Genomic DNA, 27,923 nt, shown 5'->3' on the forward strand with positions numbered 1-27,923 from the left:
GTTGTATACTCTTCGTTGTGGGTCCTTCTAGTTGTGGCATGTGGGATGCTGCCTCAGCGTGGCTTGATGAGCAGTGCCATGACCGCCCAGGATTCAAACCAATGAAACACTAGGCCACCTGCAGTGGAGCGCATGAACTTAACCACTCAGCCAGGGGGCCAGCCCCCCCGAGTCAGCTTTTTAAAGTGAAAATTCCTCTGCAAAATTTCTTGATTTATTAAAAGATTGTGTTTATGCTTTTGTTCTAAGAACTGCCCTTCGACATGAGAACTATTGAAAAAAGAATCATGTTTTACGAATCTCTTTATTCATCTTTTAGCAACTGGAATAACAGTCAGCAGCCTATTGCTGGTAAAAGAGACTACCAGGATGCAAGGCCTCTTTGTAGCATTACTAAGTTTTGTGGTTAAATGTAAATCTAAGACAAGAAATATTATTAATCTATGAAGTGGAATGAATTCATCCTGTGGGAAAAAAATAGATGTTTCAAAAGCTGTATAGAAACAAAAAAAATAGGGACATTTTGAAAAGAAAGCAAAATCCATGAGAGCTTCTTAAACTTTATGTATGAATTAGGAAGTCCATAAATCCAGGATCCCATAACAAACAAACTGCATCTGAAAGAAATAAGATGAGAAAATTATAATGATAAAAAAGTAAAAGAAATAAGGCTACAGGAAAGAATTCGCACAATAACTGTGACTTACATTTATTGAGCACATACTATATGCCAGGCACTGTGCTGAGCACATTACATACATTATATCATTTAATTCTCTCAACAAAGTTCTACCATTAATCAACCTCATTTTACAGATGAAGAAATCAAGTAAGTCTAGGATAAGCTCTGAAAATGCCTGTTCTAACAAGTTCCCGGTGATTTTGATGTGCTGGTTCAGGGACCACACCTCAAGAACCACTGCTACAGAGCATCTCCACCCCTTTATTAATGGCAATCACTTGTTCCTAAAAAGCAAAAAATGCACTGCTGGAATTATCTTGTTAAAGCAAATGTATTGGGTTTCATGAGCCATCAGGAACCCAAAATAATACCTACATACCAAAGGGTACTATGAGGATCACACGAGAGAATGAAGACAATAATTATAAAACAACAATAAACACATACGTAGTGTCTACTGTGTTTAGATACTTTTCCAAGTGCTCTAGTGTTAACTTATTTAATATTCAGAACAACCCTGGAAGGAGTACAATTAGTAGGACCATGTTATAGATAACAAAACTGAGGCAAAGAGAGGTTATGAAATGTGTTCAAAGTTATCCAACTAGTAAGTGCAACAGCCAGGAGTTGGACCCAGGAATCCTAAGAGCAAAGGCTTAATCACTACACTAGGTTACTTCTCCATCTCAGAGGAGTCATTGTAGGAATAGCTACAACTACTATTTATTCTTACTGTCAATATCACTATCGTCATTGTGATAGTAGAATGGGAATTAAGGATAAAGTACCAGAAAGGACACTATACTGGGAGTCAGAAGACCAGGGTTAGGGTCAAGGATCTATCAGAAACTGTATGACTTTGGGCAAGTTGTTTAGCCCTTTGGAATCTCAGTTATCTCTTTAGTGAAACAGAAATCCTATTAGCTATCCCACAGGGATACCAGGAGGACTACATTAGAAAAGGCCAGCCCTGGTAGCCTAGTGGTTATGATTTGGCGTGTTCACTGTGGCAGGGGGGATTTGTTTCCCAGTCAGGGAACCACACCACCCCTCTATCACCGTGGCGGCTGCATGTTGCTGTGATGCTGAAAGCTATGCCACTGGGATTTCAAATACCAGCAGGGTCACCCATGGTGGACAGGCTTCAGTGGCGCTTCCACACTAAGACAGACTAGGAAGAAGGACCTGGCCACCCACTTCCAAAAAGATTGCCCATGAAAACCCTATGAATAGCAGCAGAGCCCTGTCTGATAGAGCACCAGAAGGTGAGAGGATTGTGCAAACAGATGAGGCAGGGTTCCACTCTGCTGTCCACAGGGGCGCCACAAGTAGGAAGCTACTCCACGGCACTAATAACAAAAATTAGACAATAGCTAGAAAGCTCCCCACAATCTGTAAAATGCTATAAACTAAGATAATTTTATTGTTTAAAATACCAAGTTTTTTCTACATCTAACCTTGCTTATATTTATTCAACACAATATAAGCCAAAGTGGAAGTTCTAAAGTCCTGAACGTAAAGTTTCAGTCTGGGGGTAAAGGGTGGACCGGCACTCTTCATGGTACCGTGCTCATCTCTGGTGAGGTTCCTCATCGTTTTCTAATTGAAGGGCTGTGCTGGTCACTCATATCTCCCTATCACGTTTCCTGAAATTATGATCAGCAAAGACTTCAGACTCCTAAGCCTTTTTTAATAATATTCTTGGGTTTGGTACTTGCAAATGTTTTCAGCATCTGAGAAGATCATTGATTTCTTGGAAATAAAATGGTAAATTTCATTTTAACTGTGAAAAATCTAGCGGCTAAGGTCAGGCAAAGATCAGGTGGAGAGAGAGAACAACGTTCTGAGATAGCGGCAATTCCTCAGAAGGAAGGAGGAAGGAAGCAGAATTGCCTTCTCCATTAGGCACGTGACACTTCTAGGAGCCCAGAGAATGTTTTAATTTTAGTTTCTTTTAGAGCAGCAGAAAAAAAATGAATGTGACAATAATGAATATATAATAATGAGTCCAGCTCTATTATATTTGTCTTTATACCAATGCAGGTCTAAGATCTAATTTTTAATAAGTTTTGTGGAGGAAGGCACCCACGAAGGAAAAAGTGCCCAGGACCCACAAAAGTCATAATGTGGCCCAGGGAGTGAGGGAACACAGATGCAGCGGGAGGCAGAAAGGGGCTGTGGAAGCAGCACTGACTCAAGTGCCTCTAAAATGAGCCAGTTTGTACTATTTTACCCAAATATCATACATCACAGGTTCCTGATTCTAGGCTTACAGACTCAAGTCTTCTCTCCCCACTCAGAAATTAAATGCCCTTTATGGTCTTGTACACACTTGTCCTTCCACTCAGTTCCTTTCATTTACTCCTTTATAAAAAGGAAAGCTTCCTTTCTACAGTCAGCCTAGATTTTTCTTTTTTCTAACTGTGGTAAAATATATACAACACAAAATTTACCATTTTAACCATTAAAATATTTTTTACTGTGGTTGAATATACATAACATAAAATTTACCATTTTTGGGCAAAAACAACCAAAACAAAAAGTGACAAATGTTGGAGAGATTGTGGAGAAAAAGGAACCCTCATACACTGTTGGTGGGAATGCAAACTGGTGCAGCCACTATGGAAAACAGTATGGAGATTTCTCAAAAAATTAAAAATAGAACTACCTTATGACCCAGCCATCCCACTACTGGGCATCTATCCAAAGAACTTGAAATCAGCAGTTCCAGAAGTCCCATGCACCCCTATGTTCATTGCAGCATTATTTACAATAGCCAAGACGTGGAAGCAACCTAAATGCCCATCAACTGATGATTGGATAAAGAAGATATGGTATATATATACCATGGAATACTACTCAAAGTATTAACAAAGTATTAACAAAGGATAAAATCATCCCATTCACAACAACATGGATGGACCTTGAGGGTATTATGTTAAGTGAAATAAGCCAGATAGAGAAAGACAAACTCTGTATGACTCCGCTCACATGTGGAAGTTAAACATAGAGACAAAGAGAATTGATTGGTGGTTACCAGGGGAAAGGGGGGGTGGGGGGAGGGCACAAAGGGTGAAGTGGTATACCTACAACATGACTAACAATAATGTACAACTGAAATTTCACAAGGTTGTAAACTATCATAATCTTAATAAAAGGTTAAAAAAAATTTACCATTTTTACTACAACTCTGTAACATTAAGTTCATTCACATTTTTGTGCAACCATCACCACCATTCATCTTCAGAAATTTTTCATCTCCCTCAGTTGAAACTCTGTGCCCATTTAGCAATAACTCCCTATTCCCCCTTCTTCCAGCCCCTGGACACCCCCATTCTACTTTCTGTGTTTATGAATTTGACCACTCTAGGTACCTCATATAAGTGGAGTCATGCTATATTTGTCCTTTTGTTTCTGGCTTATTTCACTTAGCATAATGTCTTCAAGGTTCATCCAATTATATCATGTATCAGAATTTCATTCCCTTTTAAAGCTGAATGATATCCCACTGGATGTACATACTACATTTTGTTTATCCGTTAATCTGTTGATGGACATTTGGGTTGTTGCCACCTTTTGAATATTGTGAATTTTCTGCTATGAGCATTGGTGTACAAATATCTGTTTGAGTCCCTGCTTTCAATCACCTCCAGTTGAAGATAACTTCATCCTAGGCCTCAAATGATTTTTAAAAACAATTTTTCAGGGGCCAACCCAGTGGCATAATGGTTAAGTTTGTGCACTCCACTTCAGTTGCCCAGGGTTCACAGGTTCGGATCCCTGGCACAGACCTAGTACCACTTGTCAAGCCATGCTGTGGCAGCATCTCACATAAAATAGAGGAAGATTGACAACAGATGTTAGCTCAGGGCTGATCTTCTTCACCAAAAAAAGAAAGAAAGAAAGAAAAGAAAAACAATTTTTCAAATACAATGACACAAAATAAAAAAGAAATCATATACAGGGAATCAAGAGAATATGAATGAGAACCAGCAGAAGCAAAAGGAGAACCTAAAATAGATGCACACAGGCGCTGGCCCTGTGGCCAAGTCGTTGAGTTTGAGCACTCCACTTCAGTGGCCCAGGATTCCAATGGTTCAGATCCTGGGCGCGGACATGGCACCGCTCATCAGGCCATGCTGAGGTGGCATCCCACATGCCACAACTAGAAGGACCCACAACTAAAATGTGCAACAATGTACTGGGGAGATTTTAGGAGAAAAAGCAGAAAAAAAAAAAAAAGAAGATTGGCAACAGTTGTTAGCTCAAGTGCCAATCCTTAAAAAAAAAGAAAAGAAATAGATGCACATAAATATGCCCATCTGATTTTTAACAAAGATGCAAAAGCAGTTCAGTAGAGGAAAGATAGCGTTTTCAACAAATGATGCTGAAGCAATTGGACATCCACAGGTAAAAATATGAACCTCACCCTAGGTCTCACATCTTATACAAAAGTTAACCCAAAATGAGGTCATGGACTTAAATGTAAAATATAAAACTATAAAACTTTTAGGAAAAAAAATAAGAGAAAACTTTTAGGATCTAGGGCCAGGCAGAGTTTTAGTCTTGATACCAAAAGCACTGTTCATAAGAAAAAGAATTGATAAATTGAACATAGTCAAAAAATAAAACTTCTTCTCTGCAAAAGTCCCTATTACAAGGATGAAAAGATACTGGGAGAAAATATTTGCAAAGCACATATACAACAAAGGACTAGTATCTAGAACATATAAAGGATTGTCAAAACTCAACAGTAAAAAAGCAAATAATCCAATTAGAAAATGAGCAAAGACGTGAAAGATATTTCACTGAAGGGGATATACAGATGGCAAATATTCAACATCACTAGCCTTAGGGAAATGTAAATTAAATACAATGAGACATCACTATACACCTATAAGAATGGCTAAAATACAAAATAATGATAATACCCAAACACTCTCAAGGCTGTGGAGAAATGGGATCACATACATTGCTGGTGGGAATGTAAGATGGTGCAGTCTCTCTGGAAAACAGTTTGGCAGTTTATACAAAAGTAAACATGCAATCACCCCACAACCCAGCAACTGTGCTTCTGGGCATTTATCAAAGAGAAATCAAAAACCTGTACACAAATGTTTTAGCCACATTCATAATAGCCAGAAACTGAAAGAAAGAAAGAAAAAAACACCCAGAAGTCCTTCAAACAGTGAATGGTTAAGCTGACTGTGGTCCATCCACACCATGGAATATTACTGAGCAATCAAGAGGAAAAAACCACTCTACATACAGCCTGGATGGCTCTCCAGAGAATTAAGCTGACTGAAAAAAGGCAATCACCAAAAGTTACACATTGTATGATTCCACTTATATAACATTCTTGAAGTGACAAAAATATAGAAATGAAGAATATATTGGTGGTTGGCAGGGTTACAGAGGGGGTGGGGGCAGGAGGGGAAGTGGGCGTGGCTGTAGGACAACAGGAGTGATCCTAGCAGCAACACAAAATGTTCTGAATCTTGACTGTAGCAATGTCAGTATCCTGGTTGTGACATTGTACTGTAGTTTTGCAAGATGTTGCCATGTGGAGAAAATGGGTAAAGGGTATATTGAATCTCTCCATATTATTTCTTACAACTGCATATGGGTCTATAACTATCTTAAAATAAAAAGTTTAATTTAGAAATTATAGATGTGACTAGCATCATATTTCTGTTGGACTGTGCTGCTCTAAGAAAATTTGTAGGATTCCCTGAGGCAGAGACTTCATACCACATGGTTATGAAGCGCAATAGGTGCTTTATTTAACTGAAAGCACTATAAATTTTTGTATCTTTCTCCTGACATTCACTAATTAACTTACTAAAATAATTAACACAAATCAAATATCACTAATATTTTTCAGTTTCTCATTTACTTGCTGTTTTTATTCTTTTTTTTTTTTAACCTGGAGGATCATGTATAAATCTAGTTAGTACTTCTACTTACATGTTTTTCCCATAAAATTACTTGATGCAACACAGTGGTGTTTTTTTGCTTTCACCAGATGATTTTCCTTATGACACTCTTCTCTTGAATAGCTGCTCATTTTTGTATCTCTTTAAGCCAAGCTTGGTCATAGAATTGGAATCTCTTTGCAAGGCATTGTGTTTCTTCAGCATTGAATTTTTGGTTGCACACTTATAAGCACTTTCAATAAGATCATGCCAACTGTAATTCACAAGGGTTACAATTTCCGCAGGGGAAGCAACGTTATACTCAGCATATTTCTGCAATGTCTCCCCCAGTTCATCCAGTATTTCAGCACCAGTGAGTTTGGATTCTTCAAAGAGACTCTTTTGCAGGTATATTTTGGAGAATTTAAGGTTAGTAGCAAACTTGGAAACACCAAGAGTTTGTGAGATGCCAGATGAGTGGAACTCATCTTTTTCCTCAGATGGCAGCTACTGTAGAGAGTCTTGCTTCCTCTAATTCTTTAAATTTTGTACTCTTTGTATGACTGTAAAAAACATGTCAGCCTTAAAGATATTTCATACTCATTAAGCTAGTAATTTGACTTCTAGAAACCCATCTTAAAATATTCAAAAAGGGGCCGGCCCATGGCGGAGTGCTTAAGTTCGCACGCTCCACTGCAGAGGCCCAGGGTTTCACTAGTTCGGATCCTGGGAGGGGACACGGCACCACTCATCAAGCCATGCTGAGGTGGCGTCCCACATGCCACAACTAGAAGGACCCACAACTGACAATATATAACTATGTACCAGGGGGCTTTGGAGAGAAAAAGGAATAAAATAAAACCTTTAAAAAATATATTCAAAAAGATGTATAATATCTGTGCATAAAATTGCTAACAGTAACATTATTTTTCAATATTAGAAAAAAGTGAAAAGAACCTAAAGGCTCACAGGGATATAGCTAAGTAAATAATGTTGTACCCATACAGTGGATAGCCATGAAAAATTGTTTGACAAATTGTTAATAATCTGGGAAAATGCTTATGTTATAATATTATATAAAAACCATACACAATTGTATATGTGGAATGATCTCAAACGTATAACGTATATATCATACATCTGGCAGCAAAAAGACTAAGCAAACATCCACCAAAAAGTAAATTGATTGTGGGATTATGGAAGTCATTTTTCATTTTCCCCTTTTATACTTTATACTTTTCTAATTTTTCTACGATGAACATTTATGATGTTTATACACAGAAGATAAAAACCAATATGTGTGTTGTTTACTCATTTGTTTAATTATAAGGCAAGACAGAGATCACTTATTCTAAGAAAGCCTTCCTTGAATTTCTTAGGTTAGTATACAAACACGTTCTGTGTCCCCTTAGCCTGTCCTACACACCCCTACCAGAGTTACTATATTACAGCATTTTTCGAGGACACTCTGACCTTCAATTTTCTTCCTAAAAGTGGAGGAAAAACTCTCTGTCCCAGGGGGAAGAAACATTCTTATAACCAGAGAGTTGAGGCCGAGAGAAACCTATACAAAGAGACTTGGTCAAACTAACCCTTATCTTCGTGGTCATTTCTCCATGATCAACTGCCCTAGCCTAAACCCCTTCATCATGTCACTTTTTCAGTTTACACTCTTTGTTCAACCTAGTATATAAGTGTTTGGCTCTAATTGCTTTTTTGGGTCTTCATTCTTCTGAGGGCTCCTATAGACATGTAAAAATTACTAGATAAAATTTGTATGTTTTTCTCCTATTGGTCTGTCTTCTGTCAGTCCCAGCCAAAGACCCTAAGAGGGCAGAGGAGAAATTTTACCTTTTCTATACCCTTTTCCTCACAGCCCCTGGTAACCACCATTCTACTTTCTGTCTTTATGAAGTTGACTACTCTATGAACTTCATATTAATCATACAATATCTTTTCATTTGTGAATGTCTTATTTCACTTAGCTTGGTAATGTCTTTAAGGTTCATCTGTGTTGCAGCATGCATCAAAATTTCCTTCCTTTTTAAGGCTGAAAAACATTCCATTGCACGTGTTTACCACATTTTGTTTATCCATTCAGCCGACAATGGACACTTATGTTGCCTCTACCTTTTGGCAACTGTGAATGTTGCTGCTACGAATATGGGTGTACAATATCTGTTTAGGACCCTGCTTTCACTGCCTTTGGGTATATACCCAGAAGTGGAATTGGTGGGTCATGTGGTAATTCTATGTTTAATTTTTTGAGGAATTGCCATACCATTTTCCACAGCAATTGCACCATTTTACAATCCCACCAGCAATGCACAGAGATTCTAATTTCTCCACATCCTTGCCAGCTCTTACTATCTTCTGTATTTTGTTTTCTTTTTTTTTTTATAATAGCCACCCTAATGAGTGTGAAGTGGTGTATAGCAAAAGTCTTTGAAAGTTGCTTACTCTTGCTCCCATTATCTATTTAACCCATTCTATTTGTCCCCACAACTCCACAGGTAAACCTCTTCTAAGGTCAACAAAATCCTTTATAACGTTAAATCCAATGGTCACTATTTAGTCCTCAGCTCACACAGTTGACATAACTGAATTCTCTTGAAACACCTTTGTTTGGTTTTCTGGTCACCATTTTCTCTTGGTTTTCCTCCCTCCCGAGCTATTCTTTCTCCAGCTCTTTGCTGGTTTCTCTTCAGGGCTGAGTCAACTTCTCCCACTCACACCTCTTTTCTTCTCTGTACCTATTGTCCCTAATTGATCTTATGTAGTTGAATCGCTTTAAAAGTCATTTAGACCCTGACAACTTGCAAATGTGTATCCAGCTCTGACCTCTCATCTGAACTCCAGACTTATATATCTAACTTCCTACATAACATACCTAATAGGCATCTCAAACTCAACTTCTCTGACACGTCCCAAACTGAACTCCTGGTTTTTCCTACCAAACCTGTTCTTCTCTTAGTTTTTACTTATTTCAATAAATGGCAACCATATTCTTCCAATTGCTCAAGCCAAAGGCTCTGGAGTTATTTTGACTCCTCTCTTTCTCTCACATTCTATATCCATTCCATGATCAAATCCAGTCATCTCTACCCTCAACTATATCCAGAATCCAACCTCTTTGCCCCTATTTCATGACTGTCATACTGGCTGGTCCACCACCATCCTTCACCTGGATTATTACTATAGATAGCCTCTTTTCAGGTCTGTCTTCCGCTCTTTTCTCCACCCCTTAAAATTGAGTCTCAACACAGAGGCCAGGTCATTTAATCAGGTCAAGCGATCCCTCTCTGCTCAGACTCTCCAATGGCTTCCCATCTCATGGAGAGTGTAAGCCTGTGTAACAGTGGCCTCCAAGTCTTTCATGATCTGACACTCTCCCTCTCCTCTTATTCTTATGATCTTATCTGCTACTATTTTCTCCCAGTTCATTCTGCTTCAGCCACACTGGCCCCCCTTGCTGTCCTCAAACATACCAAAGATGCTTCCCACCTTTACTCCAAGTCTCTGCTCAAACATTAGTGTAGGAATGAGGCCATTTTGAACAGCTTATATAAAATAGCATCACTCGAATCCCCTTAAACTTGTTTTATTATCTCCAGGGTACATATCACTACTTCATAATATATATATTTGCTTGTTTATTTGGCTTTCATTTATTTTCTTTTGCTCCAGTGAAAGCTCCAAGAAACAGAGAATTTGTTTTTTCACTGCTGTATCACTAGTACATGTTTGCTCAGCAAATATTAGAAGAAAGAAAGATAGATTTAGGTCCAGATAGCTGAGTTTAGTGGGTTTAAGTCTTGCTCAGCTGTGATTCATCTTCAAGACAGGAACAATGAGCTGAATACAGAACATTTACGTCCCAAGTACATATTTTATCAAACAGCATTAAAGTTATCTCCAAGCCTCTAGATAGTTGATACAATAAAATCTAGGAGGATAATCGAGCAAACATTGTGCGGGCACTGTGTTACGTGGAATACACAGAGAAGACACAGTCCTTCCTCTTTCAGGATCTTAAAATCTGTAATCTGGCCATTATGTTCATTCCTTCATCAAATATCCATTGCATAAAAAACTAAAACTGACTGCATTGTACTGTCAGAGGCATGAACAAAATTACCTTAAGTGAACTGTTCTCTGAAATGTTCTCCTCCAAACCAGTTGCTCCAGGATTTCTAAGACAGCTGCCCCAGTCACCACTATTTCAAAATGTTTTCTTTCACCAGGTTGATGTGGTAAAACATGTCAACACCTGATGGAGTTTCACCTGAATAAAGTTTTTATAAAATGGTACACAGCACTAAAGAGCCCCTTGTATTTTTCTTGTAAGTGATGGTTTCATTAGCATAGTTTGAAAAATAACACCAGTTTCCCAATTAACTGTTTAATATGAAATAAAAGGGAATTTTTTTTTTTTAAAGATTTTATTTTTTTCCTTTTTCTCCCCAAAGCCCCCAGGTACATAGTTGCATATTCTTAGTTGTGGGTCCTTCTAGTTGTGGCATGTGGGACGCTGCCTCAGCGTGGTTTGATGAGCAGTGCCATGTCCGCGCCCAGGATTCGAACTGACGAAACACTGGGCCGCCTGCAGCGGAGCGCGCGAACTTAACCACTCGGCCACGGGGCCAGCCCCGGGAGATTTTTTTTTAAGATTTTATTTTTCCTTTTTCTCCCAAAAGCCCCCCAGTACATAGTTGTGTATTTTTAGTTGTGGATCTTTCTAGTTGTAGCATGTGGTATGCCGCCTAAGCATGGCCTGATGAATGGTTCCATGTCCGTGCCCAGGATCCGAACTGGGGAAACCCTGGGCCGCCGAAGCAGAGTGCGAGAACTTGACCACTTGGCCATGGAGCCTGCCCTAAAAGGGAAATTTTTTTAAGATCAAAAGGATTTTGAATTGGCATAAGAATTCTAAATGTAGATCTTAAATCTTTGATCTTTGCGTATTGGTTATATTTTCATGTTGATATTTAAAAGATGAAGACTCATTTTTGAAAACTCTAAATATATTATTATAAGAAGAACTCATTAAATTTCTATATCCCTTTATAGCTTTCAAAGTTGTTCTTATAAACATCATCTCACCAAACTCTAATATTAACCCTATGGAGGCAGCCATCATATTATCTCCATTTTATGGTATTTTCTTTGTAACATCCTGTAAATATACATTCATAACTATCAGGCTTATCCATTGCTCCAATAAAATGATAAAGACTTACTTATTACAATATAGTAACATACACCATTTATTAATTGCTTCAGTTTTATCATATGTAAAAAGGGGTCAGAGGGGGCTGGCTCCGTGGCCGAGTGGTTAAGTTCCCGCACTCCGCTGCAGGCGGCCCAGTGTTTCGTTGGTTCGAATCCTGGGCGCGGACATGGCACTGCTCATCAAACCACGCTGAGGCAGCGTCCCACATGCCACAACTAGAAGGACCCACAACGAAGAATATACAACTATGTACCGGGGTGCTTTGGGGAGAAAAAAGAAAAAAAAAAAAAAAAAGGGGTCAGAATTATACCTCCTGTGTTTTTAAAAAGAAAAGGAAATTTTATTTGCATTTAAAAAATATTATTTGTATGTTTGGTGTGTTTTTCAGACAGAAAGCTCAAATAATGGACTGTCCAGTTCAAAACTGGACTTAACCTTTTTTTTGTGTGTGAGGAAGATTGGCCCTGAGCTAACATATGTAGCCAATCCTCCTCTTTTTGCTTGAGGAAGAGTGGCCCTGAGCTAACACCTATGCCAATCTTCCTCTATTTTGTATGCAGGATGCCACCACAGCATGGCTTGATGAGAGGTGTGTACGTTTGTGCCTGGGATCCAAACACACGAACCCTGGGCCGCCGAAGCAGGAGCGCATGAACTTAACCACTACGCCACTGGGCTGGCCCCCAAACCGGACTTAATCTTTCAAAGGATAATCAACAATGAAGGTCTTGGCACCTGGCCCAGTCTTAAAGTCGCCCCACTCTGTAGGTACTGTACTTGTGAAGAAATGCTTCATTCAACAAATATTATCAGGCACAGTTCTAGGTGCTGGGGAGACATGGTGAAGAGGACAGACCTCTGTCCTCAGGGAACTTACATTCTAGTTGGGGATGGATAGGAAGGAAAGAATAAATGGAGGGAGAAAGGGAAGAGAAAGGAAAGGGAACAAAAAGAAAATTACAGATAGTGATAACTGCAATGATGAAAATAAAACAGGGCATCATAATAGATGAAGGGGAGGGGTGTATGTTTGACTTCTTTGGACTGCGAGATCTCTGAGGAGATGACATTTGGGTTGAGACTTTAATGATGATGAGGAAGGGCCCACCATAAAATAATACAGCAGAAAAACAAAGCAGAGACCACAGCAAACGCAAACAACCTAAAGCAGGAGTGGACTTGGTTGTTAAAGGAATAGATAGGCCATAATGGCTGGGGAACAGTAAGTGACGCGGAGTAGTATTCAAGGAGATCAAAGGGCAGGTAGGAGAGGAAATCACAGAAAGGCTTGCAGTCCATGGCAAGAAATGTGGATTTTATTCTGGGTAGAATGGCGGGAGTAGGATTGCCGGTGGAAGAAATGGGGTGTTTCCAAGCAGATGGACAGAAGCAATGCTTAAGACGTACTCTGAGGAATGCATCAAATGAGAAAGCTGGGCAGCCAATAGACCCCTGGAACTCTAGGATAAACAGACCTACTTATTGCTCATACGACAATCTGAATTCACTGATTGAGTGCCAATTATAAGCAAGCATTGTGGACGCAAACAACCAAGTTATATCGAACTGCTTTTTAAGCAGAAAGAGTTGGAAATAAAGAGACAATGAACTTATGAAAAGAGCAGCAACCTATACTGGTCTTGAGAAAAGTTTTAGCAGGCTTGGAAAAAAATACAGATTTGTGTACACTGGAGTTTCTCAGTTCTGGCACTATTGACATTTTGGACCAGATAATTCTCTGTTGTGGGGACTGTCCTGTGCCTTGTAGGATGTTTAGAAGGATCCCTGGTCTCTATCCATCACATGACAATAGCATCACATTCCCTAGTCATGACAACCAAAAATATTTCCAGACATTGCCAAATGTCCCTTGTGAGGCAAAATCTCCCCGACTTGAGAACTCATTGGTATAAGTGACAATTTTTAACCTTATACAGCCTTTTGAAATATGTTCTAAGACAGGTTGGGATATTTTAATTTCCAAGCTAAGAAAATGTAGTAAGTAGAGGGTAAAAACTTTGTGGAACGACTAGTTCCATTATCTCATTCATCTTTTCAGGGTTGTCACAATTCCATAGTTGTTAATCACAAACCTTTATTAAGCACATTCTATGTGCCCAACACTGCTTTTGGGACTGAGGATAGAGAAGTGATCAAGTAGACAAAAAATCCTGCCCTTGTAGACCTGATACTCTCATGAGGAGAGAGAGGGCAAACACATAAATAGGGATATCATTTAGAATGTTAGAAAGTGATTAGTGCAGCAGAAAAGATAGGGAGGGGGGATAGAGAATGCCAAGGTGGGGACAGGGTAGAAATTTGAAATAGGATAATCAAGAAAAATCTCATCACAAAGGTGATATTTAAGTAAAGACTTAAAGGGAACAGGGAGTAAGCAATGCAGAAAACAGAGAGAAGATCCAGTGCAAACTCCCTAAGGCAAGAGTGGGGCTGGGTTTGTTGTTGACTAGCAAGGAAACCAGGGTGACTGGTCGGTACGACCAATTATGCTTAAATTAACCACTGATCTGGCTAAAATAAAGTTCTCTTTAATGCTCTGCAATGGCAATTCCTTGATATAATTTCCTGAGGGATAGGGAATAGGGAAGAACTGGTTCTGAGCACCTTATAACCATCTGAAAATGTAGAGTGACCCCAGCAAGTGAAGAGTAATTCCAAATGTTTTACCTATGCTTCACTCCTGGTGTGTATCTCAAATTAGGGAAAGGATCTTCACATTCTCTCTTTTCTCCTCTTTTACTTTTTGGTTTCATCTAAAACGAAATAAATGTTTCTGATGAAAAAGTAGAGAAAAATATTGGTCAAAAATGAATTATTTTTTAAAAAGTAAACTACCATTTGATTGGACTGAGCTATATTATTACCTAATCAAAGAAATGGATGGGCTCAATGTCCAAAGGTATATCTTCAGTAAAGTCTTTCATTCTGCCATGAGACTTAAGAAGGAGAAACTGGAAATCTGAAGACAAGTTATCATGTCGTAGGTGATATTCCACAGAACTTGATGGCTTTAAAGTTTAGATGTTTTATTTTCAACAAAGTGTAAAAGAATTTGGGGGAGGGGGGAACACAACAGTTCCTTTATCCTCACTTCATAGGCTATCAACTTGACATAGCTGCAAGCAGAGGGTTGCATGCTTTTGGCAAACAAAGTAATAGCATGTCAATGCTGTTTCTCAACCTTGGCACTATCGACATTTTAGGCCAGATAATTCTCTGTAGAAAGGAGCTGCCATGTACACTGTAGGGTGTTTAGCAGCATCTCTGGCCTCTATCTACCAGATGCCAATAGCATACCTTCTTACCCAGCTACGACAACTAAAAATGTCTCCTGACATTGCCAAATGTCTCCTGGAGCTCAAAACTGCCCTCAGTTGAGAATGACTGTGCTGATGCCATGGCCAAAAAAAAAAAAAAAAGGTTTGATAAGGGAAGGAACTGGTGCCTGTGAAGATGAGTGGTACTGCTGATGGCAGGGCCACTAGGGCAGTGCCACTGAAAATGTGGTCCCTGGACCAGCAGCATCAGCATCACCTGGGCCCTTATTAGAAATGCAAATCCTCACTTAGACCTAATGTATCATATGTCGGAATCTCCAGAGGTGGCATCCAGGAGGTTGGTTGTGGCTCTAATCTCAGGTGGCTGTGGATGAACAAGCCCTCCAGGTGATTCTGATAATGCTCAAGTTTGGGAAGCAGTGATCAACGGAACACACTTTACCAAGCAGGTTGTGAAAACCGCATGATTTGTGTCTGGAGGGGAAGTTTGGGGCTGGCTAAACCAAAGCTAACTGGCCTCATGGGTTTGTAATGAAGAAGAGCACACACTGGAGGACTGGGTAGCAGCAACAGCATCAAAGGACTGGGGCACATAGTGGACTGAGGATCATTAGCTATAATTATTACTAAAGAAAACCTTCTGAGGCTCAGACTTGACTAGCCCTTTCTTAAAGAGAAGTACGAGAATCTGTTTAAAATGAGATTTGAGGTACAGCAAAAGCTCCTGTTAATCTAAACATCTCTATCTCATTGTCTTGCCACTGTTGCTAAAGATTCCTTTTTGAGTAAATCCAATTATCTCCATGGTTAAATGGTTAAAATGTAAATACATTTATGTTGCAACATGACATATACATTTGTGAAAAACTTCATGTCTTGCAAAATTGTACACTAAAAATAATAAGGCTTATGGGAAAAATAGAGTTAGGGCACACCACTTAAAACCTATGCTACCTTGGAACCAGAGCACAAAAGGAAAACAATAATTGGTACCTCAGGAGAAACTTAGCCCAGGTAGGCAGTTGTGACCAGAAGCTGCTTCAGGTGATATTTTAGAAAAACAACAGAGTAGAAATGCAAACTTACGGGTACTGAAATAATGTGGATGAAGTAGAGCTCCTTATCAGTAGGGTTGACTTTAAGGTGGGCACAGAAAGAAGTGACACTTGCCAAAATCTGAGAGCCATAAGTCTAGGGGTGTACTTTTCTGGGAGGGATCCCTGGGTACTAGAACTCATTTTTTATGTTTTTTTTTAAGAGTTGAAAGAGTTCTTGCCTATATAGCAGCTGAGCTGGAGACTTCCTCCTGTCCTAATAAAGGTTATAATTCTATTACCTCTACTGTCATCCTCCTTTCACTAGAAAAATCAAGTATGAAAAATTGAGGATGACAACTTCCACGTTATACTGACATCATTGCCTTTTTTAATAATCATTAGCTAATTTGCATTACAGAAACACCAATTATGGTAAGACGGACTATACATTTCCTTGGGAGGAGAGAAGAAACAGCTGAAATAAATAAATGCATAGTGTTTCAAATGAGGTCACTCTCATCTTGAAACATAGAGAGCAGGACCTGAGGAAATCAGGGAGATAGTATGGCAAGAAGAAGGAAGTTAAAGGATGATCCTGAGAATATCAAAGAACTTCAAACAGTTCTAGCCTAGATTTACAACAAAAGGAAATCTGGAGCTGTCAAAAATCAAGCATTAAGAGTACCCCAGACTTTTTAAAAAAATAGAAGAGGAAAATCCTCCCAACTCAGTCTATGGGCCAGCATCATCCTGATACAAAAACCAAAGTCATTGCAGAGAGAAAACCACAGACCAATATCCCTTATGAATATAGACTCAAATATCCTCAACAAAACACTAGCAAACCAAATCCAGTAACATATAAAAAGGAGTATACATTATGTCCAAGTGGGATTTATCCCAGAAGGCAAGGTTGGTTTAACATCCAAAAAAATCTATCAATGTAATAACCATATCAGTAGAATAAAGGACAAGATACTACATGGTTATGTTTACAGACACATAAAAAGTACTTAGCTAATTGCAACACCTTTTTGTGACAAAAATATTGAACAAACTGGGAATAGAAGAGAACTTCCTCAACCTCATAAAAGGCAACTGCAAAAAACCTACAGCTAACATCATATTTAATGGTGAAAGATTGAAAGCTTTCCCCCTAAAATCAGGAACAAAGACAAGGACAAGGTCTCTCAATCATTTGTATTCTATATTGTACTGGAAGTGTTTGCCATGGTAATTAGGCAAGAAAGAAAGAAAGAGAGAGAGAAGGAAAGAAAGAGACAGAGAGAGAGAGAGAGAGAGAGAGAGAAGGAGGGAGGGAGGGGGGGAGGAAGAAAGAGGACCTCACTTGGAAAGGAAAAAGTAAAACTATTTGTACATAACATGATCTTGTACATAGAAAATCCGAAGACCAGTTGTATTTCTATACACTTGTAATAAATAATTTGAAAGCAAAATTAAGAAAATTCCATTTACAATAGTATCAAAAAGAATAAAATACTCAAGAATAAGCTAAAGAAGTGCAAGAATTGTAACACTGACAACTACAAAACATTGTTGAAAGAAATTAAAGAAGACCCAAACAAATGGAAAGATGTTCTGTATTTATGCCTTGGAAGACAATAGTGTTAAGACAGCAATACTCCCAAACTGATCTATAGGTTCAATGCAATATCTGTCAAAATTCCAATGGTCCTTTTTTTAGAAATTGACTGGCTAAAATTTCAAAAATTCATACGGAAATTAAAGGACCCAGAAGAGCCAAAACAATCTTGAAAAAAAGAACAAAGTTGGATAACTCACACTTCCCAATTTCAAAACTTACTACAAAAGCTACAGTAATAAAACGTGGTACTGGCATGAGGCTAGATAAATAGATTGATGGATTAGAAGTGAGTCTAGAAATAAACCCTCACATTTATGGTCAACTAATTTTTTTTTTAGGTTTGAATTTTTTTATTTTTCAATGTTCTTTTTATAGCAGGGGAACCTACATAGTTTGAACTTTTGATGCGTGCCTGAGTACTGACCCACAGCACTGTCATATCCTCCCTCCCTCCATCCACACACTCGTGCTTCTCTCCGGTGGGGCTGGGGGAGCTGCAGGTGCCCAGGGGGCTGGCCAACCACCAATGGCTTGATGTCACTATCTCTCCACATCACTCTACAGCTCTCCTCCCCGCTAGTCCACCCAGGCACGGCCTCCCCACCTATGGCAGTATGAAGCTCTCACCAATATCTGGATGTGTACCCAGGGTCACATGGTTCTTTATTTTCTTTCTTTGTTTAAAAAAAATTATTTTATTGAGGTTATATAGATTTATAACATTGTGTAATTTCAGGTGTACATTATTATATATCAGTTTCTAGATAGACTATATTGTGCTCACCACGAACAGTCTAGTTTTTATCTGTCACCATACGTATGTGCCCCTTTACTCCTTTTGCCTATGCCCTCTACACTCTTCCCCTCTGGTAAGCACTAATCTGTTCTCTTTATCCAAGTGTTTGTTTATCTTCCACATATGAGTGAAATCATATGGTGTTTGTCTTTCTCTATCTGGCTTATTTCATTTAACATCATACCCTCAAGGTCCATCCATGTTGTTGCAAATGGGACAATTTTCTCTTTTTTTATGGCTGGGTAGTATTCCATTGTGTGTGTATAAATATATATATATATATATATATACACCACATCTTATTTATCCATTCATCAGTTTACCATTAATTAATTTTTGACAAGGGTGCCAAGACAATTCAATGGAAGAAACAATAGTCTTTCAACACGTTAATGGGACAGTTGGATAACCATGTGCAAAAGAATGAAGTTGGACCTCTACATCACACCATATACAAAAAATTAACTCAAAATAGATCATAGAATGGGAAAAAACACTTGCAAATCATATGTGTAATAAGGGTCTAGTATCCAGAATATATTAAAAACCATTAAATTTAACAATAAAAAGGCAGATAACTCAATTTATAAATGGGCAAAGGGGGGCCAGCCTGGTGGTACAGCAGTTAAGTTCGCACATTCTGCTTCAGGGACCTGGGGTTTGCCAGTTTAGATCCCGGGTGCGGACCTAGGCACTGCCTGTCAAGCCATGCTGTGGCAGGCGTCCCACATATAAAGTAGAGGAAGATGGGCACAGATGTTAGCTCAGGGCCAGTCTTCCTCAGCAAAAAAAAGGAGGGTTGGTGGCAGATGTTAGCTCAGGGCTAATCTTCCTGAAAAAAAAAAAAAAAGAAAAAGAAAAGAAAGAAGGGAAAAAAATGGGCAAAAGATTTGGATAGACATTTCTCCAAAGGATATATGCAAATAGCTAATAAAACATGAAAAGATGCTCAATATCATTAGTAATTAGATAAATGCCAATCAAAACCACAATGAGATACCATTTCACACCCACTAGGATGGCTATAATTTAAAAAAACAGACAATAATAAGTGTTGACAAAGATATAGACAAATTAGAAACCTCATACACTGCTGCTAGGAATGTAAAATGGTGCAATTGCTTTTGAAAACAGTCTGGCAGTTCATCCAAAGATTAAACATAGAGTTATCATATGACTCAGCGATTGTACTCCTAGATACATATCCAAGAGAAATGAAAACATATATCCACACCAAAACTTGTATGTGAATATTCACAGTAGCATTATTCACAATAGCCAAAAAATAGAAACCACCCAACTGTCTATCAATTGATGAATGGAAAATGTTCTGTAATTAGATGGTGGTGGTCATTATACACTTGTAAAAAACTAAAACCCACAGAATTGTACACCTTAAAATGGTTAATTTTTATGGCATGTAAATAATCATAATTTTTTAAATAAAGGAGTACCCAAGAGCCTTAGCCAGTTCTAACCTCCACCCATACCAACTTAGAGATGTTGACTTCTAAAGATCAGGTCCTTGAAAACACCTGAGTGTCTTTAGAAGCATCTACCTTTTCTCCCACCAGCTTCTGTCAGTTTTCAGACCCAAAGAATATTAGAGATTTGTTAGTTCTGACCCCCAAATAACTTTATACTAGTGTTCTGTTCAGAACCTCAAGACCAGTTGACTCCATTCTTGTCTTTTACCTCAGCCATCCTCAGTCACTGGAAATGTGAGCTTGGAATTTCTGAATCAAGAGAGCTAACTGAGCACCAAGTCCTCTACGTTCTGAAATTTGTATCAGTTAGAAAGACTTTATAAGTATCAGAAATCTCTGTTTTAATAATACAGAGATGTGGCATCTTACACGTTTGGAGAAGAGTGTCTAAACTAGGGTTTTCCAATTTTGCAGCTCAATAACATCAAGGGCCCAGCATCTTTCCGTCCTTTTTTCCTGTGTTCTTCAGATTTCACCCCATTCTCAGACCTGAAAACATCTAAAAGAAGAAAAGGGATTATATTTTCTTTCTTTTTTTTTTAAGATTTAGGAAAACTTTTCCATAAGTTCTCAATGGTTTTTCTGCATTGACCGAAATAGCAACACATGTCTAGGCCTAAATAAATTGCTGGGAAGAGAGATTGGAACTGTTGTGTAGTATAAGTTTAGCGCAGTCAGGCTGTATTGTTGAGATAAGAATAGGTTCTCCTGCTTAGGCACGTGATTAAGTAGAGAAGGGTGGACACCTGAACCAAAGCAGCGCTATGTTAGCAAGGGAAAAACTTAAAATGAATTCTCGGTAGGCATCCAACAGTGTCTATCACAGGAATCCCAGGTCTATAGTCTGCTTTTCATCCATTCACATTAAAGAAAAGCTTCTCTGTTGACAAAGCCCTGTCCACAAACACAGAGGTCACAGTCAGTTTTTCCACTGCATCATTTTAAAATATGAAATGGCAAGTAACACCCATCAGACATTTAAGGAAAACCTGCAACGTGGGAGAGAAAAATCATGATAAGGACTTCTACTTTCAATTACGATACAGTAACTGACACTGGGCACAAGATGTTCTACCATATACAACTGTAAAACTGGGAAAAATAAATAAAATAACTGTTTTTAGATATTGGTCAACAGGGAACATAGAACTGTGATCGCTAACAGAAGGGAAACAAATGAACAAGCTGCATGATCGCCACAGCTTTTTGTATGGAGGCAGTTTCCAGACCACAGTACAAAGAAGGGCCAACCAAAGCATGTGGTGTCACTGAGCTGAGGAGATGGAGATCAGGTATCAGGGAGACGGAAGCTGCACAGAGAAGTCTGCACAGGGAAAGACTCCATGAGACTAGGCAAAGAACAACTATTAGGGAGAGAACAATTTCTGGGAAGCTATGAGCTAAACAATGACCAGAGATTTCACAGGGATGGGAGGTGTTGACGTTCCAACCAGCCCAGTGGAGCGATCTCCTTAACTACTCCAGGAATTTAGCAGACATCCCAGAAAGGCTGGGTTTTAGGAATAGGGTTAATGTAGCACTACAACAGTACTATTCAAGAGAAATATAATGTGTCACAAATGTAATTTAAAATTTTCTAGTAACCTCTTGAAAAAAGTTAAAGTGAACAGATAAAATTAACGTTAAAAAATATTTTATTTAACCCAATATATCCAAAATATTTTCTTTTCAACATGTAACCAACATAGACGATTACTGAGATATTTTACAATCTCTTTTTCATACTAAGTCTTTTAAGTTCAGTGTCCATTTTTCACTTACAACACAGTTCAATTTGGAGTAGTCACATTTCAAATGCTTAATAGCCATATATGACCAGTTGATTTCATATTGGACAGTGGTGCCCTAGAATAAGGTGGTGCTCTAGCTCTGTCTAAAATAAGCTTGAAACAAATCTTCAAAGTATCACACTGAGATGCAAGTAAATCAGCTGACTAGTTGAACAATATTCAATACCCTATTAAGAAAGACAACACTCAAAGTAGTTTCTGTGGTGTCTAGCATAAGACAAAAAAATTACTAGACATGAGAAGAATTGGAAAATGTGACTCCTAACCAGAAGAAGAAATCATGAACTTAGAATCGGGAGAGATGATGAAAATAGAGGATAAGCACTTTAAAGTAGCTATTATAACTGTTTAAATATTTAAAGGAAAACATTAATATAATAAGGGAATAAACAGAAAATCTCAATAGAGAAATGGAAAGTATAAAAAAGAAGCAAATGTAAATTCTACAACTGAAGAATTATACTATCTGAAATGAAAACTTAACTGGATAGGCTTGACAGGAATTAGACTACACAGAATAAAAGATAAGTGAAATTGAAGGCAAAGCAATGGAAACCATCCAAACTGAAGCAAGAAAGAAAAACAAAAAACAAAACCAAAATTAACCAAGCCTCAGTGACTGTGAAACAGTATCAACTTGTCTGATTCCATGTCTGGAGAGGTCCAGCTTCCTGGTTCACAGACAGTTGTCTTCTCACTGCGTCCTCACGTGACAGAAGGGGGTGAGGGAGCTCTCTGGGGTTTCTTTTATAAGAGTGCTCATCCCATTCCAAAAGCCCTCATGACCTAATCACCTCCCAGAAGCCCCACCTCCAAATACCATCACACTAAGGATTAGGTTTAAACATATGAGCTTTAGGGAGACATAAACATTCAATCTATGGCACCATACAAACAAAAAATTTGTGAGGTCCTCTGTAATTTTTCAAGTATAAAAGGGTCCTGAGACCAAAAGTTTTGAGAGCCTCTGTCTTATCCTTTTCCATATTACAACCTCACGCACAATGTATTTCTAGTTTAACTCTACCCACCTCTGCCTTCAACACCAAAATAACTCTCATTTTTTAATAAGTAGTAAGAATCACTACCAGGAGAAATGAGAAGAGAGAGTCTATGAAAGGTACTGTCATTTGTCCTCCAGTATTTCATGTAGCTCTTATCTTTCTTTTGTGAACTGATTCCTATGTAGCCCTGTCCAATAAACACTTGAAACTTCCATATGAGTAATGATACTCCTGACATCTTGGCCACAGGAATATTGCTTGGAATCACATATGTCTTTCCCAAAGTCCAGCCTAAATACAGGGATGCTACATAGAAATTATGGGGAAGGTAAAGAAGTTCTGTTCTTAAGTATCTAACTATTCTAACACTCTCTTGTGAGGATCCTTTTCTTGGTGCCATCTAACAAAATTGCTCTCATTAAAGTCACCAGTAGCCTCCTAATGATTAAAATCAATGGTCTAGTTTGAGACTCCATTCCACTTGATCTTTCTTTAGCAGTTGATATAGCTGACCAAACTTTTGTAAAACTTTTTTTCCTCCTCACTTCCACGTGATTATTCTCTAAAGCGTTTTCTCCTTCTTGTCCTACCATTCCTTTGTAATGTCTTTAACAGAATTTCCCACGCTTGTATGTTATAAACAAACAAAATCTCAAAACCTTAGTGTCCTTCTGGGTTGTGTTCTGTTTTTGTTCTTTTTCTCTTCTCTCTAAACTACCCCATTCACAGCCTTCTCCCACACCCAAGTTCTAGTAACTCTCATGTCTATATCTCCAGATCCATATTTCCTCCGACTACCAGATATCTTTGCCTGGATGCCCTGCAGGCATCTCAAACTTAAAATGCCCAAAACTTATCTTGCCCTCTGCCTCCTCCAAAACCTACCCCTCCTCCTTTATTCCCTATCTCAGGGAGTGGTACCACTATCTACCCAGGAACCCAAGCCAGAAACCTGGGTGTCATCCCCAACTCCTCCTTCTCCACATTCAATGGACCATTAACTTCTCTTAATTTAATATTAGAAATGTTTCTGCAATCCAGTCTCTCCTCTCTGGCCCCCCAACAGCCTTCCTGCAAGTTCTCACCAATATTGTTATCAATAATAACATCTTAGCAAGTCTTCCATACTACTAGGCTCTGTCATTTCCAATCCTTTCTTCAGAATAGAGGCCATCAGCCTTAGCGATTTCACTGTTCAGAAAAATTAAAGAAAATAACTTTGAGAACTGACATAGTGTGGCTTTTTAAAAAAAACAATCTTGTCAGGGCACAAAAAACCAACATCATCTACTTTCACTGTCATTTCCTAACAAGAATTTTAAAAGACTATTCAACTTCAAAAAATAGAAAATACCATACTCTCAAAATAGAAAATAATTCTTTAAATATATTCGGCTTTTTAAATGAAACACAGTTTCCTGAATGGGAACGACTGCTCTAGAAGCTAGATTGCTAACAGACTGATGTTTCTTTCACAAAGTAAAAATGAACATGTTTCCTTCGCTTGAAAATCTCTGCATGTATTATATAAGCATTTAAATTTATCCACATAATCTATATGCATATCATTTTATTGGCTTTTAATGGCTACATATGACTCATTGTGTTGACATGCTATTGACATGTGTGTTGCGGTCTTCTATTTTGGGCACTTTTTAAAATATTAAAATTTAAATATCCCTTGTCACATGTCACATCGGCCCTTACAGTAAAAGCCACACTCTTTAGGCTAACACAGAAGGGCCTTTACAATCTTGTCTCAATAAACTTACTCCTCATCAAGAACTTCCCCTAAACATGTGACATTCTTTCATGCCTTTATGCCAGTGGTTCTTAACCAGGAGCAATTCCCTGCCTCTTTCTCCAGTGGAACATTTGGCAATGTCTGTGTTATCGTTCTCCAGTGGAACATTCGGCAATGTCTGTGTTATGGTCTGAATGGTGTTCCCCCCAAAATTCATATGTTGAAGCCCTAATCCCCAATGTGATGGTATAAACACATAGATCATTCCATCTATATATTTTTAAATACTTATATCACATTTTTAACCAAAAAGATATGAAAAAATCCTTAGTATTTCCCTTAATGTCAAGCAATCAAGCTTTCCCGATTTTTTCTTAATGTATTTCTTGTTAACCCATTGCCAAAGGTCACATCATAACGTGTGCCTTGGCTCTCTAGGCCATCATATAATCCACACAAATGGAAAGTTTTCAAGAGCATGGCTTACTAACAGTCATGTTAGCTAACACTTATCATTATTGTGTCAGACATTGTGCTAGCATAGTGCTTTCTCTCCATTTTGAAATTTAATTTGCATATCCTATGATGTGATACTACTGTTATCCTCATTTTACAAATAAGGAAACTGAAATTTGGAGAGATTAGTGACTGTCCAAAGCCGTACCACTAACAAGGACTTCAAAGAAAATAAGGCTGGGACTAATTATGTTGTCCATTTTGGAATCAATATTTTCTCAGCAGATACATTTTTTGGACAAAATAATAAATGTGTCTTATTACAGTGCATTGATTTTATAATAGGAAAAGTATCTCTTTAAGGAAAAAAACTCCCTATTTTTGTCTGCTTATCTAGTTAACCATCTGAGACAAAATGACTTCACATAATTAGAAAAATATTCTAACCTGTGCTGGTATTGAGTTACATTTATCACAGTTTCTCTTAGATTCTTACTTAGGTTTTCAACATTTCTCATTGCTTTACACCATCCAATTTCCTTCAGCCGAGAAAACCAAATGAAGAAAAATGATGAAAATAAGGAGTGTCTTGGGCTGTTACTTTAAGTATAGTTACTTAGTTTGAGGAAACTCTGGAGGTTCCTGGAAAATAATCATCCAGCAAATATCCATTACCATACTGTTAAGCTATGGACCGTTTTTTACTATTATCTCAGTTTTGTTTTCTTGCCTCTTTTTAGGAAAGAAAGGGGGAGAAGCAGAGTACAATCCCTTTACAACCAAGAAACTATTTTGTTTCACCATTTCATTTTAGCATCCTATTTTTTTCACTGAACAAACTTTATTTTGACATTGATCATTCTGTAGATCAACTTATATCTCAAGCATCCCTTTGCCAAAATGCATCTATCAACCCTACAGGTTCTGTCCCTCAGGATCCTGTGCCTGCTGAACCTGGTCTGAGGTAGCAGCCATGGCACAAGTGTTCCCAGAACTTAGAGAAGAACCGGGAAGACACAACAAAGCTTGAAGACGTTTTTGATGTTAGATCTTACTCATAAGGATGTTAAAAGGCTTCTAGCAGTACCTTTGCACCTTAAAAAGGGTGTGATGCCTCCTAAAGGTGATCTGCCATATCTTTGCCTCCAATCTGAAGATCTTTTAGACCCTTTAAAAATTCCTCACCTTTGTGATAGACTAACTTGGAATAAAAAAGAATTAATAAATGACGTAAGGAAAGGATTAGCACCTTATTTTGTTCTTATTTATTTACATGTCTGTCTCATTGAATCCTAAACTTTCTTGACGGTACAGATTTGTGTCTTACTCATTTTTGTATCTTCCACAGAGAAAAATTACTTCTAGTTTACAATCAATAAATAATTTGCTAAACTGACTTGAAATTTCAATTGGGAAGGTGGAATACAGTGACTAAACTTTTAGGGCTTGACGACCTGGGTTTGGATTCTAATTCAGCTACATACTTGCTGTATGACCTGGTGCAAGTTACCAAAACTCTAATTTCCTCAACTCAAAAGTGGATTAAATGAGATAATGAATGTAAAGTACTTGGCACTTCTTAAGTGCTATTTATACAATAAGTATTTACTGAGCTCCTACTATGCTCCAGTTTAGAGGGAGGTGCTGGTGACTGAGTACAAAATTCACAGTGTTCCTGTCTTTACGGAGCTCAAGGTAGTTGGCGAGAGGGACGTAAAACAAATAATCAAATAAATTAATTACAAATTGTCATGGAAAAAGATTAAGAATTCCCTGAGAGGTTGTAAGAGCAGGGCCTGACTTATATCGTCGAGGAAGGATTCTCTGAGGCAGTCACATTTAAGCTGAACCCTGAAGGATGAGGGGAGTTTCTCTTTCCTCCCCTCCAGGCGATCCCCCAATCTCTTTAGCCTGGCTTCCATCTCTCCACCTAACCAGCTCTTGCTAAGCTCACCAGTGGCTTCCATGTTACTATACACACCTGACATTTTCCCGTCCTCTCCCTTGACCTTTTAACAGCACTCAACACAGTCCATCACGCCCTCCTGGAGGGAGGCGCTGTCTTCCCTTGGCTTCTCTAATAATAAAAGCCTCCTGAGCCTCCTCTCTGCCTGCCTCTTCAGTCCCCTTTGCAGCTTCATCTCCTTGAGTGCCTGGACGGCCTCGCCGTGAGGGCTAACTGTGAATAACAACGCAGTCCTTCGAGTCAGAGAATAGGAGTGTGTACAAGTGAACACATTTTTTGTCCCTCGTCTCACTTCCGGGGTGTTTTATAAAACCGCGAATGTAAAACTTTCTGGTCCCCCCGAGTCTCGCCTCTCCTGGGTGCCGCGCCTGTCTACCGGGCATTCAACTTGACCCTACCCGGGCATATTTACCCGGGACATGCCCAAGGCGCGGGACGACACAGTCGTCCCACCTGGCCCGAGCCGAAGACAACCAGGCCCGGCCGGCCACGACCCAAGCACCGCTGCGGCCGCGCCCCAGGACGACTCCGCGCGCCGCCGCCGCAGGCGAGTCCGCCGCCGTCCCGGCATTCCCCGCGCCCCTACCATCGAGAGCAGCTTCCGGCGTGGCGGGTGTAGGCGGGTGAAGAAGGAGCGGGCCCTTGCCGCTCGGTCTCACTCCCTCGCGCTTTCTCGGGCAACATGGCGGGTGTGGAGGAGGCAGCGTCCTCCGGGAGCCACCTGAATGGCGACCTGGATCCAGACGACAGGGAGGAGGGAGCTGCCTCTACGGCTGAGGAGGCAGCCAAGAAAAAAAGACGGAAGAAGAAGAAGAGTAAAGGGGCTGCCACAGGTAAAGGGAGTTGTATGTTTCCAGGGTCCCCACCAGGGATGGCCGGATGGCTCG

At 39.0% G+C, this 27,923-nt stretch overlaps 1 protein-coding gene and 1 long non-coding RNA gene across 3 annotated transcripts in view; one reads left to right on the top strand and one right to left on the bottom strand.

The window, feature by feature from the left end:
* Positions 1-294: 294 nt before the first annotated feature.
* LOC123276026 (uncharacterized) lies at positions 295-27,518 on the bottom strand. Its single transcript, XR_006512262.2, has 3 exons — positions 27,052-27,518; positions 20,425-20,554; positions 295-617 (listed from the first exon to the last, which is right to left on the bottom strand). It is a non-coding gene; the product is annotated as an uncharacterized lncRNA (long non-coding RNA).
* METAP2 (methionyl aminopeptidase 2) overlaps positions 27,274-27,923 on the top strand; it is a 37,095-nt gene continuing 36,445 nt past the window's right edge. The window contains exon 1 of one of the 2 annotated variants that reach the window (XM_014850720.3): positions 27,274-27,869. In XM_014850720.3, the coding sequence (XP_014706206.1) occupies positions 27,719-27,869 (151 nt within the window). In that variant the 5' untranslated portion in view covers positions 27,274-27,718. The remainder of the gene's footprint in view (positions 27,870-27,923) is intronic. The other variant, XM_014850719.3, reaches the window with a different exon arrangement.

This window comes from Equus asinus, chromosome 4 (genome assembly GCF_041296235.1).
Source record: "Equus asinus isolate D_3611 breed Donkey chromosome 4, EquAss-T2T_v2, whole genome shotgun sequence".
Classification (NCBI taxonomy): Eukaryota; Metazoa; Chordata; class Mammalia; order Perissodactyla; family Equidae; genus Equus; species Equus asinus.